Source organism: Vombatus ursinus, unplaced genomic scaffold, assembly GCF_900497805.2.
Source record: "Vombatus ursinus unplaced genomic scaffold, bare-nosed wombat genome assembly UNPS02009132.1, whole genome shotgun sequence".
Lineage (NCBI taxonomy): Eukaryota > Metazoa > Chordata > Mammalia > Diprotodontia > Vombatidae > Vombatus > Vombatus ursinus.
Genome location: NW_020948910.1, coordinates 4211437 through 4227981, shown reverse-complemented (window position 1 = coordinate 4227981; position 16545 = coordinate 4211437). Strand labels below are relative to the sequence as shown.

General features: G+C 37.6%; 1 protein-coding gene across 3 annotated transcripts in view; it reads left to right on the top strand.

Annotated features, from left to right (window-relative positions):
• Positions 1–16545, top strand: part of PHACTR2 (phosphatase and actin regulator 2) — a 173581-nt gene that overhangs the window by 100115 nt on the left and 56921 nt on the right. For 2 of the 3 annotated variants that reach the window (XM_027850729.1, XM_027850728.1), the window contains 3 exons: positions 4032–4566; positions 13297–13496; positions 15144–15300. In XM_027850729.1, coding sequence (XP_027706530.1) covers positions 4032–4566; positions 13297–13496; positions 15144–15300 — 892 coding nt within the window. The remainder of the gene's footprint in view (positions 1–4031; positions 4567–13296; positions 13497–15143; positions 15301–16545) is intronic. The other variant, XM_027850730.1, reaches the window with a different exon arrangement.

Here is a 16545-nt window from a genome sequence, read left to right as displayed (position 1 = left end):
GTGTACATGCATGCCTGGCTCTCAGAAGGGTCTTAGGTGCTTGGCCCTGGGTCTGGCACTAATTGTCTCCTTTAAAGGTAATGGACTGGTACATTTAAGCAAAATGACAGTGAATCCAGTTGTTTTGCACTAAGCGATAAATTTGTAATTTTCTTGAAATTGAAATGGTCTTTGTTCTACAGACTAGGGGATGTAAACTAATATACTTGAGTTTGCCTAATTACCAGTTCCTTACATTTAAATTCTGAGCTAGAAGGTATGTGGTTTGCTTGTCTTTGAAAATATTTTCATTTTGTCCATGAAAACATGACCTCCACAGTGTAATCTTATTAATTTTACTGTCTCAAAATAATGAAATTAAAAATCCTGTGATATATACAAACCCTTTTGAGTTCCATGTAGTTCAAATTCCCTTATTCAAAAGCATGCAAGTCTCTTGCTAAATAGACTTTCTTGTTCTTGCCCAATTTTTTTTTCTTGTCCAGGGTATTGTAGTAACTTCAAATGATATGTATACTATACCACTTTTCTACCCAGGAGATAACACTTTGCCATTAGTTAGGTTGTAGATATAAACAGTCATTTGCCATAAGTTGCCTGTGAATATTTTAGAAGAGCATAATGAATTTCATGTATCCAGTATTCAGCTTTCCTTGAAGTATAGATGTGCTAAATACAAGGTTAAGCCCACGCCCTTCTTTTTTTTTTAACAATTATGTAGATATGTCATCCAGCCTTTAGAGCAAGTAACTGTTTCCATGATAAATAAAAACACTCCATGTGCTCCATCATATATTAAATTCCTTAAAGAAATGAGAAAGATCTTTAATTATTGGCTTTTTTCTTTGGAATGATCAGGGGTGTTTTTTTTCCATTTCTTATAAAATAATGCCTAACTCCAATGCTTTAAATTCCTGTAAGCTGCGTATACACATGGATGATTCCTTTTCTTTCTTTGTGTGGTTTTTGTTGGTTCCTCCCCTGCCCCCATGCTTTCTGTGTCTCCCTCTCTCTCTCCCTTCTGTATCCTCATACACTTCCCCACCCCCAGGTTCAATGACTTGTCTCATTCTCTTCTAATAAACTCTGAGGGGAAATGTCTCAATCTGGCTTATCTGACAAGATTTAGAAAGCATTGAATGCTTCATGGAAGGCCTTCATTCTGGGACCTTGAAAGTGTGAAGATGTCCATGTGTGTCTTTGTGTCTATTTCTCAGACTGACTTACTAACCCTGGTGGTGGTGGCAGTATTTGAAGTAAGATGGGCGGGATGCCAAGAGGGGCTCAAAGTCCAGTTTTCTTACTCTCTGAGATTAAAACAGTACACAGTCCCATCCCATTCCTTTATTACTTATGCAAAGCTTACCTTTATCCCCATCTCAGAAGAAAAGGTTTGTTTAAAAAAATTCATTAGTGTTAATATTGTGAGAGTCATGTTTAAACTACTTGCCAAAAAAATTAAATTTTTGTAGATTCTAAATTGGTAGGAATATACTAACTCTGACATTTACCTTTTCTCCTCCAATTTCAAGCACAGTCTATGAATGATAAAAAATCTCTCTGCAAAAAGTTGGTATTTCATGGAAAAGACATTTGCTTTCATGAAGTGTCTAGTTCAACTGATAAAGAATAGAGGTTTTGAATTATTCTTAATACCTGACTTCAGAACTTGTTTTTTACCTATAATATGGTATTCCCAGGGGAGTAAGTACTCCAGCCATTTGGATATTTGGTATTGAAAGTGACAGATGGTCCTTTAATGTGAATAAGCACATGGTTATCCCAGGAGTGATAACAGAGTAGTCATCTGAGATTTTATCAAAGTGAACCAATGGGCCAACCCTGGTGGACTGTCCCTGACTTCTGAAATGTTCTTGATGCAAGTTTATTTAAGGTTCCATAGGTGTTTCATTTGCACCTTCTTCAGTCTTTCTGACAAAATCATTTTTAGTTGGTGGAGAGGGTAATGGGTGTGACTCTTAAGAAAATGTTGCTGAACTCTAACTTCTGCTTTTCAGGCAGGTACGATTGTTATCTTGCATGCCCAGCGTGGGTCATGAAGAAGGTGATGAGAATCACTCAGTGTGACTTATTACTTTAATGTAGATCTTATGGGTTATTATCTGCTTTACCATTAAGCATTGGAGGCACTGTCCATTCTCTCTCAGCTGCCTTGCAAATGAAGGAAGGCAAAAATCTCCCCTAGGTTTTGCATTACTCTCAGAATTATACACCTTTAGCAGTAGCTGTGGTATTCTTGAGGGAAGAATTGGTTTTTTTTCCATTTTTTTTTCCTTCATGACTTCTCAGGGGTTATCTGGACCAACATGGCTTTCATATTTCATAGTAAGGAAAGTAAAATACTTGTTTATATTTTTAATAAAATCAATAATTGATATTTCACCAATTAGAAATCTGTCATAATCAGAGCTGGACTAGGACGATTTTGTCTTTGTACTCCTTGAGAAGAGTTTTCTAAGCAGTGAATAATGCCAAGATTTTATAGGGTCATGTTTTACGTATTTAAAAAAAAAATTATAGTAAATTGGAAACACCTGAGTCAAAAAATATTCAAAATAACCTTAATTTGTGATGCTTAGGGGATTTATTGCCTTTATAAAATTTTATGGGAAAACACTTCGTAAATTCTAAAATATGATTTAAATAGAAGGCATTATTGTTGTCTACATAAATTATTGATGTTAACTGTCCCTCAGTCTTATTTTGCCATTAAAGCAACCCCAATCGTTTTTAAAAGATGCAGAGAGACTGGGGAGAGCATTTCTGTTTATGGTACAAATCTGAGAGTAACAAAACATCAATAGGATATTCTATAATCCATCTTTCTCAATAGTTTGCACTGGATTTCCTCTACTAAGATGTCTGAATATTATGAAATTGTCTTAAAGGAGGTGCGGGAGATGTTGGTTTTGCTCTTCATTCTGTGATCATCTCCACAGTTTTCTATAGTAAGAGTAATAGTCAGCCTTTTATATAGCCCTTTTGAGGTAGGTACTATTATTAGCCCCAATTTTACAGATGAGGAAACTGAGGCAAACAGAGGTTAAATGACTTCTCCAAGTAGTAGGTGTCTGAAGAAGGATTTGAACTCAAGTCTTCCTGACTTCCAGACCAGCAGTGTATCCACTGCACCACCTAGCTGCCTATACTAATGTAGAACAGGTGAACTCCTACTGATTGGTGGAGGAAAAGGTTTACCTGTGGAGTCCCTGTGGCATGAGGACCAAGTCAAATAAGATACTTGCTCATAGGTTAGTGCTTATCCCAAGGAACAAATACAAGCATGTAAAATTGAAGCAGAAGAGATTTGTGGGAATAACTTACAGATTATAAGGGTTTTAAGACACAAATGTATTATGCAGGAACCAATGGAATTTTCTATGTAGAATAAAAGAAAGCAATTGGGTGAAGGCCAATTTTTCCAGGAATAGTTCAAATAAATCAGTCTTAACCAGAGGCAGGAAAATAGGATGTATACAATCCTAATATAATCCTAACCATTATTATTATTAATTATTATTATTATTATTATGATTATATTACCAATTAGATACTTTGGAAAAGAAGAATAATACAAGTAACATTTTCTAGAAGGCATGAAAATGGAAAGAAGAGTCTAGTTGCTTCAGCCATCAAAGTGTTCGTAACTTATGTCATCAGGAACCAAGAAAGGAAAGATTTCTTCTTTTCATAGTTAGGGCCTGACTGCAATTTCAATTCTCCTTTAGATATAACCATATGCTTTCATATATTCTCAATATGTGCCCCCTTAAAAAAGTATTTTTTAAGTGGTAATCCTACCAAAGGATAGGCCTTTGATCAGAATCACAGGGACAGCTAACTTGTTATACTATCTTATGGTAGTATACTTGCTACCTGCACTTACTTTTTAAGTAGTTTTGCATTTTAAATGAATTTTTCCCAAACATCAGTGGGAACTACAGTTCAGGCACTTTACTGGGAAGCTGTCTTGAAGAAAAAGTTAATACCAAATTTCTTTCTTATTTTAGCTAGTTCCTCTCACTTGAAAAAAACAACTGTGTCCAAGTCATCATCTTCACCATCAACTTCAACCACCTCATCTCGTTCCAAAGCTTCCAAGGAGTCAACTTCCAGCAAAACAGCCGCAGCAGGGACTTCACGGAGCAAGAAAAAAGCAGGCAAACAATTAACCCCCCGCCCACCTCCAGAAAGAGCTGTTTCTGCCACATCCAACCTCAAGGGAGAGCCTTTAGAAACCAGAGTAGAAAATCTGAAATCAGAGGAGTCTCTCCCCATTTCAGAAGGGCAGAATACAGACCTACAGAATAAGTCAGTAGTCCCTCCTCCACCTGTAGCACCACCTCCTTCTCCACCTACTCCTCCTGTTCCTCTGGAAAATCAATGCATTAATGTGTCTGATATTCCGGCTGTCACAGTTAGCAATGGGGCCAGCCTACCTGTCTCTGCCTTAGACTCGAGTCATCTCAAGACAGAAGAGTTCACAGACAGAACCACTCTTCCTTCAGATACCGGCTTGGGTGTTAACAGAGAAAACACAAAATGGTAGGTTTGTAGCATGAACCTCAACATTTTTTTGTACAACTCTATGCTAACAAACAGCAAACCAATTCTGTTTGAATTGAATTGAATCCAAGAATTTACTCTAGTTAATGTTAGGAATCTTTGAGATGTGTTCACAAATGATGATAACATCAATTAAGGCTAGGGAGGAACAGAATGGCTGTAACAGGTTATTGTAGATATTATCATTATAAATTACAATAATAGCTAACATTTATATAGTGCTTACCATTACATTGTACACATATTTACTGAGATATTATAATGGCTCACATACAGGGTTTTCCAAAAGTTTTAGTGTAGTTTTAAGCTATTAAAGTTTAAAATTGCACTAAAATTTTTGGGATGCTCTGTGTACATATAAACACACACAAAAATTTTATGTTTTAGAGTTGGAAAAAACTTTAGAAACCAGCTAATTTAAACCCATCATCTTACAGATGAGGAAACTAAAGGCCAAACATAGGACATGACTTGGCCAAGGTCACAATGGTAGTACTATATAATTATTAAGAATGTTAAATATTATTTCATATATAAGCTCATCTTATCTTCACATATGGTAAGTAGTGTGAATACTCTGGACTTTATTTTACATATAATAAAACTAAGGTTTAGTGAATTTTTGTCATGGACCTGCTGACACAGGCATATACTCTAATGCTGTGGTCTGGGTCTATTCTTTACCCTGGGTATTCTCTTTTACCATTTGGAAGCTATTGGTGGCTCAGAACAGTGCCATTTAGATATCTCCCACCTTGGAGAGTTTTTTTCATGACTAAACTAGAAATATTATTTGGGGATTGGCACTGTGCTTCAGGCACAATCTAGCCACAAGTGGCAGGATGCCTGTCCCTATGTGACTGCTTGATTCCTTTCCTCTTTTCTCCAGGGATCCATACTCGAAAACCTCCAAAAATTGCTAACACAAAAACATAATTCCTACTGACTTTCATTCTCTTAACTTCTATGTAGGCAAATTATTCTCTAATAACCAATTCATACCACTAGTCATTCTACCTCCAAGCACAGCAATAATTCTCAATCAATCCAGAAAAATTATTGCTCAACCTCTGTTACCACTCCCTAGCCAGTGGCCAGTTTTTTTAAGGCATGCTGACCCAGGTCCCTTTCTAGCCTTTTCGGTGGAGATAGTCACTCCTGATAGCATCAAGCTTTTTTCACATCAGTCACATGATGCTTACCTCTTCAGAATTAAGGAACTAAGTGACCTATCCAAGGTTACATACCTAGCCACAACCGGAAACTGTCTTCTCATCCCAAATCCACAATACTTCTTTTTCTTACCAAATTGATAACCCCTTGGTAGAAAAAAAAAAAACTATCATTTAGGATGGGCTTAAAATAACATACATAATTGTGAAACAGTGGGAAATACTCTTGGGATTAAAGAACTTTTTTTAAAAAAAGGGTTTCTCAATTGCAGGATAAATACTCATGGGACAATTAGAGAAGAAAAACAAATGCTGAATTTCCGAAGGAATAAATTCATGTGTACATGTAGGGCTGGAGGGAGTGGAACAATACAACTGTACACAGGGAGTGACCTATAATGGAAAAATATAGCAGAAAATGATTTGGGCGTCAGAGTGGTCCTGAACATCAGTGAACTAAATAGCTTTGTTGAAAAGCTGAATATGTGGTTAGGCTGTGTAAACAAGATTTAAGTGAAGTGTGGTGACAAAATATTCACTGTTTTTGCTGAGTTCTGAATAAAAAGAGATGGATTTAAAGATTTTTGCTCATATTAAAAATAGTGAGTAGATTTCATTTGGAAACTATGAAATTGCTTTCCTTAAATTCCTTTAGGACTAGAAAAAGACTTAAAAAAAAAACTTGCTGAATACTCACTGTGTGTAATAGTGGGTGCTATGGAAGCTGCTGAGAAGTATAACACCACCTTTGCCCACATGGAGCTCAATGTCTATTTGGGAACATGAGACCTCTGCATATAAAATATAACAATACAAAGTAGTGATCACTCAATGAACAATGATTTATTAAGGCCTGCAAAGTGCTGAAGATTTACAGACAAAAATGAAACGATCCCAACTTTCAAGGAGTTTAAATTCTAATGAGGGAAATGAAATGTACACATAAAATGTGTGGGCAAAATATATGCAAGAGAAATGCATATGTGGTGCTGATTAGTGCAAACGTAGGAGTTCAGATGAGGGAAGAGGTATCAGTAGGAGCTGTAGGGATCAGAGAATTTGAGATTGGAAGTAGAAAATGAACAATAAGTAAGATCAGTAGATAAGGGGGTAGGAGCATTCCAGGTAGCTGAAAAAAGCCTGAGTGAAGAGGCAGAGGCAAGACTCCATGCAAAGAGCAGTGTGCTGGAAGTCAAGAAGCTTTGGTTTCTATGGAGTGCTCATTCTGCCCATTGGACAATCAGTCAGTCAACAAGTCTTTAAGTGCTTACTATATGAACTATTTCTTAACCCCTCTAGGCTTCAGTTTGCTCATCTGTCAGAAAAAGAGGGTTGCATTTGATCATTTATAAGGTTATTTCTAGTTCTAAAGTTCTATGTTTCTAGCAGTAAGTAAGCCAGTCTTATTGGAGCCAAGGATTTGTATAGAGGAGTGTTATTGTTGTTCAGTTGTGTCCAACTCTTTGTGGCCCCATTTGTGGTTTTCTTGGCAAAGATAGTAGCGTGGTTTGCCATTTCCTTCTCCAGCTCATTTTACAGATGAGGAAACTGAGGAAAATAGGATTAAGTGACTTGCCTCGGGCCACACAGCTAGTAAGTGCTGAGGCCATATTTGAACTCAGGAAGATGAATTTTCCTGACTCCAGGCCCAGTGATCTATCTACTGCACTAACTAGTCGTTCATATTGAAGATTACTGGGAGATAAAATGAGAAAGATAGAGCCAAATTGGGGAGGGTCTTGGTTCAGTGCCAAATTAAGGAGTACCTTCTGTATCCTGTATTTTTATAAATGATTTAGTAAGCAAGAAGACAGAACAATAGATGAACCTAATTGAGACTTATCTAATTTCCCTGAGTGGGAGGTAACTACAAAGGGTATAGTGTGGTACTCATTTATTTTTAGCAAACTTCATGTTATAACCAAGCCATTTTTGGTGTTTTCCTATTTTTCCTCCCTTTCTGCTCATCTAAAAATTGATTTCACAGTGGGGTAGAATTTTGAATTGGAATGGACCTAAAGGTAATCCAGTACAACCATAGGAAACTGAAGATCAACGAGGTGCAGTGATTTTCCAAAAAACAAATAGATGGCAAACAACAGAGTTATAATTTTAACTGAGGTCATCTGACTCCAAATAAGTCAGTCATTAAGCATTTATTAAGTGTATACTATGTGCCAGGAACTGTGCTAAGCTCTGAGGATACACAGAAAGGCAAAAAGACAGTCCCTCCCCTTAAGCAGCTTCCAATTTAATGTGGTAGACAACCAACAAATACATACAAACAAGCTATTTACAGAATAAATAGGAAGTTGATTAAGAAAGAGAAGACATTCGAATTAAGAAGGATTGGGAAAGATTTCCTGTAGAAGGTGACATTTTAACTGGAAGTTGAAGGAAGCTAGAGAAGGCAGAGATAAGAAAGAAGAGCATTCCAGCAAGAGAGACAGGCGGAGAAAATGCCCAGAGCAGAGATGCTGTCTTTTCGTGAAACAGCAAGGGGGTCAGCCAGTATCACTGGATCAAAGAGTACATGTCAGAGAGTAAGGCATAAGAAGAGGGCAGCTAGGTGGCACAGTGGATAGAGTGCTGGGCCTGGAGTCAGAAAGATTCATCTTCCTGAGTTCAAATCTGGCCTCACATGCTTACTAGCTGTGTGACCCTGGGCAAGTCACTTCACCCTGTCAGCCTCAGCTGTGTGACCCTGGGCAGATTATTTAACCCCATTTACTTCAGTTCCTCATCTGAAAAGGAAATGGTAAACTGCTCCAGTATCTTTGTCAAGAAAATCCCAAACTGAGGTCACAAAGTTGAGCACTACTGAAATAACTAAACAAAGGTGTAAGAAAACTGGAACGATAGGGGGAGACTAGATTTTAAAGGACTTTGAATACCAAATAGATGATTTTGTATTTGATCCTGGGTGTAATGGAAAGCCACTGGAGTTTATTGATTGGGGGGGGAGGAGTTTGACATGGTCAGACTTGCACTTCAGAAAAATCAGTTTGGCAGCTGAATGGAGATTGTACTGGAGTGGGGAGAAACTTGTGGCAGACAGACCCCCCAGTGGGCTATTGCAGTAGTCAGGTGTGAAGTGATGAGGGCCTACATCAGGGTGGCAGGAGCATCAGAAGAGAGAAGTGGATGCATTCCAGAAATGTTGCAAAGATATAATCAACAGAACTTGGCAGTAGATTGGACATGGGGGATGAGAGACAGTGAGGAATTAATTGAGGGTGACATCTAAGTTGCAAGCCTGAGTGAATGGGAGGACAGTATTGCCCTCCACGGTAATAGGGAAGTTTGGGAGCAGGGGAGGGCTTAGGCTGAAAGATAATAAATTCTGTTTTGGACATGTTGAGTTTAAGATATCAACTGGATATCCAATTCAGGATGTCTGAAAGGTAGTTGGAAATTTAGGGCTGAGTAAGTAGATTTGAAAATTATCAGCATAGAGATAATATTTAAATCCTCTGTTCTTTCCTCCACACTGGGCTGCTTTTGTTCTATTTTATCCTAAGCAAATTATTTTGCTTTGAAATGGTCTAAAAAAATAAGATGTAGACAAGTCTTAGTTTTTCAATTACCAATAATATAATTTGCACATTATTCAGATTAGGGACTGCTACTTTTCTCTTTTGTTTTTAGCGTTTTGGGCACCATCATCAGAAGATGCACAGGTGAAGAAAAAGAAAGGGATAGAAATAAAGAATGAACCATAATTTCATTGATACAGAGAAGTCCTGGATGGGAAAACCACTTCTATGAATGCGTGGTAGCACCTTCTCTGTGATTCATAGTCTTAGAGAATTGCCCAGAGCACAGAGAAGTTAAGTGACTTGCCCAGGGTTACAGAGCCAGTGTGTGTCAGAAGTGGCACTTGAACCATGCTATCCCTGGTTCCAAAGCCAGCTCTCTATCCATTGTACCACATTGCCTCCTTTCATTCTTCCATGCATCTTCCTTGCATCATTTCGTTTTGTTATATTTGGCCTTTCTGACAAGACGTTTGGAAAAATATATAAAAATTAAGGACTTCTGCTCTTATTTTTACTTACAAGAAACACTAAAAATGCAACGGATTTTTAATACCTGTGGATTTCTTTCTCCTTTGCTGCTTTTCTCCTCCATTAGTAATGATTATGGGATTTTGTTGCTGTTCAGTTGTTTCATTCATGTCTAACTTCATGACCCTATTTAGGTTTTTCTTGGCAACAGTATTAGTGTGCTTTGCTATTTTCTTCTACAGCTCATTTCACAGATGAGGAAACTGAGCTACACTGGGTTAAATGACTTGCCTAGGGTCATGCAGCTAGTATCTGAGGCCAAATTTGAACTCAGGTCTTCCTGACCAGGCTCAGTGCTCAAGCCATTCAGTCACCTAGCTTTGGAAAAACACATCAAAATTGGGACTTGAGTTCTTATTTTTACCTATAAGGAAAACAAAAATGTAAAGGATTTTGTAATACCTATGGGTTAATTTTATCTTTAATGCTTTTCTCCTCCATTAGTATTGATTATAGGATTAAATTTTACAGAAGATGGTGGCCATCTGTTCTCTATCACCACGGAGGATACAATCAGAATAGGGCTTAGCTGTGATATTAGAGATGTAAGCTCATGGTAACAAAGAATTTCCTGACTGTGAAGGTTACTATAATAGAGTGCTAGATTTTTAAAATAAAATTGCTTCATTTCAAAGGTTTGCTTTGGATTTAGTCTTTGTAAAACAAATGGGAATGGAGTAGGTAACTTCTCAAGTTCCCTTCTAGTCATGTGAACGTTGCTATAATCAGATTTTGAAGCTCTGGGGTTGAGCCATTCCAGGGTCCCAGTGTAATGGTCCAGATATGGATTTAGGTTCCTTCTAAGCAAAATTGTATTTTGTGTCATGTTACCTCCATCAAGGCACTAGGCAAAGTCTGCCTGAAGGATTTAAATAGTGGTTTGACTTAGATTAGTTGTTTAGGTAACAAAAGTAGGGAGACCTTTTGTTTCTATTAGTTTGCAAGCTCCTTGAGGTCCTCTTTTTGTATCCCCAGTTCTCAACACAGTGCCTGGCACATAGTATGTTACTGAATTGTTTTAGTCATGTCCAATTCTTCATGATCCCATTTTGGAGTTTTCTTGGCAAAGATACTAGAGTGGTTTCCCATTTTCTTCTCCAACTCATTTTACAAATGAGAAACTGAGGCAAACAGGGTTAAGTGACTTTACCCAGGGTCACCCAGCTAATAAGTGTCTGAGGCTAGATTTGAACTCTGGAAGACTCATCTTCCTGACTCCAAGCCCAATGCTCTATCCACTATGCCACCTAGCATATAGTAAGTGTTCAATAAATGTTTATTGGTTGATTAACTATATCAAATGGGCCTCAATTGGAATAGAAATGTCAACAGGCTTGACAGTGGATAAATTGGTTATTGCACAAATATCAATCCAATTTATTTAATTAGTGATGTGGCTTTAGGCAAGTCATTTAGCTTCTCTGGACATCAGCTTCTTCATTTATAAAATACTAAAGTTGGACTAGAGGATCCATAAGGTTTCTTCCAACTCTAATGCGGTATTTTGAGTTAGAGAGGTTAGTTGCTGCAACCCTGTGAATCCAGGCCTTAACAGTTCTTAAAAACCATTTGTCATATTCTGCTGGCAAGCTCTGGTCTGGCTCTTATAGATGCCTTAATTCTGAGGTGATGATATTCAGAAATGGTAGATGTATTCCATAAATATCTTAAAACATTGAATATTTTATGGGTTACTTGTAATTGTGAATTAAAACCAGTTTGTCCTTTCTAAAGCTTACTGACATTTTAGTTTCAACTGGAGGCCTACATGATAGTTTATATGGCTTTGGGTTTATAGACCATAAACAAGGTTGTGATAGCTATTAAATATCCTGTAGTCTAGTAGAAAAGCCAGGCTGAGTTAGGAAACTCTCCCAGTTCTGTCAATTTTGGCTTTGCCTTGGGCAAATCATTTAACTTCTTAGAGACTTGGTGTTATCATCTATAAAAAGGAAATAATAATGCCTGCCCACCTCTCTCTGAGAACTGAGGTTTATGGAAAAGAATATACTTCAGAGTGCTTTGAAAACTTAAAAGAAGTGGATAAATTTTTAAAAGTTTTTTAGTATTATTCAGATTGTGAATGATGAGAAAAAGATTGATCTATCCTACCAAAAAGAGGTGTGTGTTGAAGTAACGTGGTATATAGGGGAAGGAATACTGGCTTTGGGGTCGTAGCACCTGGCTGCTACTAACACTGATGTGATCTAGGACAAATTCCATTTCTGTTTCCCTCTCTATAAAAGGAGACAAGTGGTCCAGATAATCACTAAGATTCTTCAAGCTTTTACTGTATTTTCCTGTGAAATATTAAAATGGAAAATTTCCCTTACCTGGCATTCTACCAACAAAGGCCAACCTTCACTTTATTTGTGGTTTCAGCTGTACACAACTTCAACGTAGCCACAATGGTCTATGGGGGCATAATGAATAGAGTAGGGAACTTGGACTTAGGGAGACCCAGATTCAAATACTGACTCTGCTTCCTTGCTGGGTGCCCCTGGATCAGTCTTTACCTTTCTGAACCTCAGTTTCTTCAACTGTAAAGTGAGGTAATAACTCTTTGGATTACCTCCAAAGAACTCATTTAAGTGTCATAACAGTTTTCTCATTTCACTTTACTAGATCCTAGTGAGGTAGGCAGGGACACTTTTTACAAATGCAGTGCATGATCCTGGAAAGATACAAAGCTAATGGAAAAAGTCAGAGTTAAAGTTTTGTTCTGCCACTTAAAAACCCTAGCAAATTCACTTATGCCAACTTAAGTTCCCATATTTATAAAATAGAAATAATATTTGCACTATCTACTTCAAGGAATACATTATATACATGTGAGTTTCCTCTAGGGAAAGCTAATGCAACTGTCTGACCATCACTTTCCTCATCTAGAAAATGAAGAGATTCTATTAGGTGATGTTTAAGGACCCTTCTTCCCCTAACATTCTATGGATTCTGTAGAATCTGAGGCATGGGGGTGGGGGGGTGGGAGTGGCTAAAAAATTTGTCCATGGTCACACTCTTGGTAGAAATACTTAGAAACGAAGGTGTAGTAAATCTCAGACAGTTGTTTTTTCTCTTGAATCACACTGATATAGAGGTTTATTTTCCCAAATTTAATTTTACCCCATTTATATAATTTATGTTTACACATTTATGTAATCACAGAATGCTAGAGCTTATTAGTGATCATCAAATCCAGCCCATTACTCTTTAGAAATAAGAATACCCAGGAAATGGTTTGTTTCACAAATATAATATAACTTTTTTTCCTCTTTTGTAATGAGTATTTACATTATCCTATAGGAGCCTTCTGATATGACTCAAATTCCAATGGTGTTCATACGGACATGTTCTGATTGCATTAACCTCTTGCCCTAAGACTTGTGGAGGGAAGGAAATATGTATCCTGTGATTTGTGGTTGTGTGGTATCATTCCTGCTATACCAAGAGTTTTTGTGCTTCCCTAACAGTCTGACAACCAAAGAAGAGCTGATGAAGGATGCACCCCAGTTAATGATTCCTGTTTTGATGGGCGAGTCTTCTGAATCTCTCAGCAGCACAGAGGTTGAAGTTCAAAGAGAGAACCAAGCTAATGATTCTGATTCAGATGGTCCTATTCTGTACACTGATGATGATGAGGAGGAAGAGGATGAGGATGACAGTGGTGAAAGTAAGAATTTCTTTTTGAAAACAGATTTTTATTGATATTCCTTTTTAAATAACATAAATATTCCTTCTGTATCCTTCACCCTTTGCTCCTCTCAGAAGACTATCCCTTTTAGCAAAGTATTTTAAGAAAGGAGGAAAGAGAAAAAATATATAGCTAAACTGATCAATATCTTGAAAAAAACTAACAGTATATGTATCCACACCTGTGGACCCACTTCCACCTCTTCAAAGGAGTAGGGGGAGGTGTCTTTTCAGATCTCTTGAAAGTAAGTTTTATTAGACTATGTTATAGAAATGCTTGTTTTATTCCATAAATTAAAAATAAATAAATAATTTAAGAAAAAAAAAAGAAAGTAAGTTTCTTATGAGGTCAGAGAGATTTTCCAAAAACAAAAAACTCATTAGGGAGCATACAATTTGATATATTATCCTTATCCCCTTGTCAAATGAAAGACATTTATTTTTGACAGATTCATTTTTGCTTTTCGACCTTCATAGTGGATGCTCTTTCAGGGAAGAGAGATTGTAGTTCACCCTTCCGTTTTGTGTGTGTGTGTGTGTGTAACAGAGAACATGTTTCCTATCTGGAGCCCTTTTCATGGTGATCCCAGATCACTGTCACGTTCGCCATCCCTGAATGGAGCACTTCCAAGCCCACTTTACTTTTTAGTTTGATAGCTAAAGGTTTCACTTACTTTTCACTCTATAATTTAAAAAAAGACTTAAGAGGAAACTTTTTATATTGAATAGATATTGGAGATTATAGGAGAGTATGAGTTAAGGGTTAAACATACCTACGTGATTAGAAAATCACGAATAGCGGCTTGTCCAAAGCGAGTGACCGTTTGTGCGCTACAAGGAACGATGGCGACTGATCTGCTTTGCTTTGCTCCCTCTGTGCCTCATAGAGGAAAAGATCAAACATCTGAGAGAATTGTGTTGTTGTTTTTAACTTTTTAGAAGGCTAGTCTGTGGACTCATTCAATCTTATTATGGGACTAAATTCATATCTAGCATATCTAGCGTTATAAAAATAAATTATCCCAAAGCTAAACATTAAACAGCTGTTTAGCAGATTCCTTTTAGTTTGCAATAGGCAACATCCAGCACTATTTTCTTCCCAACTAGAATGAATTGTCATCTTTTGAGGTATTACCTTTCAGGGGGTAAGGGCTACTGGGTCATTCAGGGTATATAGTGATATGGAGCAGCGTACTTTTAGGTTTAGTAACTTTGTTGGCATTTTGCTGAAGGAGAGGGGAGGAAGGAAGAAGAAAATGAGCTGTTAAAGGGTACAGATCAGTGTATTTAATTCTTAAGATTTGAGAAGGAAAGAAAGCTTTAAGACCTCCATGGCACTCAAACGCAAAATCAACTTCCAAACATTTTCATAATGGTGAGATCGTTCTTGATATTTTTATCCCCCAAGTGCCCTAACACATTTTAGAACATTGTTTTGCTCTGTTCTCCAGCCTTATTCAAGACAAGCTAGGTTGAGCTTACAATGCTGATGTTAATGAAAATTTATGTTAGGAAAGTATCTGATCTTTGATTATATTAAAAGCCCTTACTGAGTATTTGTAACCTCAGTACGGACGGTTAAGAGTAAAATATATTTCTCTTTATTTGACACTTTCCCAATCCCTAGGTGCTTTGGCAAGTAAAATACGTCGCAGGGATACCCTGGCCATCAAACTTGGCAACAGACCATCCAAGAAAGAATTGGAAGACAAGAATATCTTGCAGCGAACCTCTGAAGAGGAGAGGCAGGAAATTCGACAACAGATTGGAACAAAGCTAGTCAGGTAACTTTTGAAGTCTGAATGGAATGTTGACTGCTTCACACAATTAAAGCACCTCCATCTCACTGGAGCCCACCCCAACCAACCAGAGACCCACTTAATTCAGCAAACATTTTAAATTCCCTTTATTGAAGAAATGAGGTAGCTGGGTGGCACAGCCCATAGAGCACTAGACGTGGAATCAGGAAGACTCATCTTCTTGAGTTCAGATCTGGCCTCAGATGCTTACTAGCTGTATGACCGTGGGCAAGTCACTTAACCCTGTTTGCCTTGGTTCCTCATCTGTAAAATGAGCTGGAGAAGGAAATAGCAAACCACTCCAGTATCTTTACCAAGAAAATCGCAAAATGGGGTCATGGAGAGTTGAATACAACTGAAATGACTAAATAACAAAAATTGAAGAAACGATGAATTCCAAAAGTTTTGAAATACTTTAGATACTATTCTATGTTATGAAGTTGATTGTTTTGGGAAAGGGCCACTTAAGGAATGTTATCGTACTTTGATGTAAGCCATTCAATGTCTTCATTAACTTCATTAAGTTACTGTGACATCCGTAAGGCCTAGTGCTGTGCATTCTATAAATATGGTGATGTTGGCTCTAGTGTCCTGCCTCCAGTCCAAGCCCAGTAACCATGTGCTGCTTATCTAAATCCCCTTATAATTTCAAATGTAAGAAATTATCTCTCTTGTCCTCCTAACTCCAAAGCATCTTGTCACATTACTACCACTGTTACTGAATGAATGTCTGAGTTCCTGTGGAATGAGGCACTATATACAACCCAGAGATGGCAATGTCATTCACCCTGTAGTTCTTATTTCCTGATATCATCACGATCCCTGAAAAATCCTACATTTCCTGTCCTCTGTCAATAGAAACATATTATAAACAGATGAAAGGTAACCTTCTGGGTTTATGTGAAGAAGGTTTGGGAGGTGAAGACGAATTCATTTTCTTGCACAGAACTCAAGCAATTCTCTTTGTTAATGCTGAGTAACCCCAGGGTTGCATAGCTGAGGCCAAGTGTCTTTGCAAACATCTTCAAAGAGGAAGTATGGCCCCTCTAAGAACTTCTTTGTGTCTGACCCAAGGACAAAAGTGTCAGGATCTGATGGTTCTTATTGGCTGCCTACTTGGGAAGAAGAATCTCTTCCTTGAACTCAGAACAAGTTTCTAAAAGAAAATCTTAAAAGAGAGATGGAGGGAGATCTTTCCCCACTCAGTTTAGGAATAACACATTAGTTGCA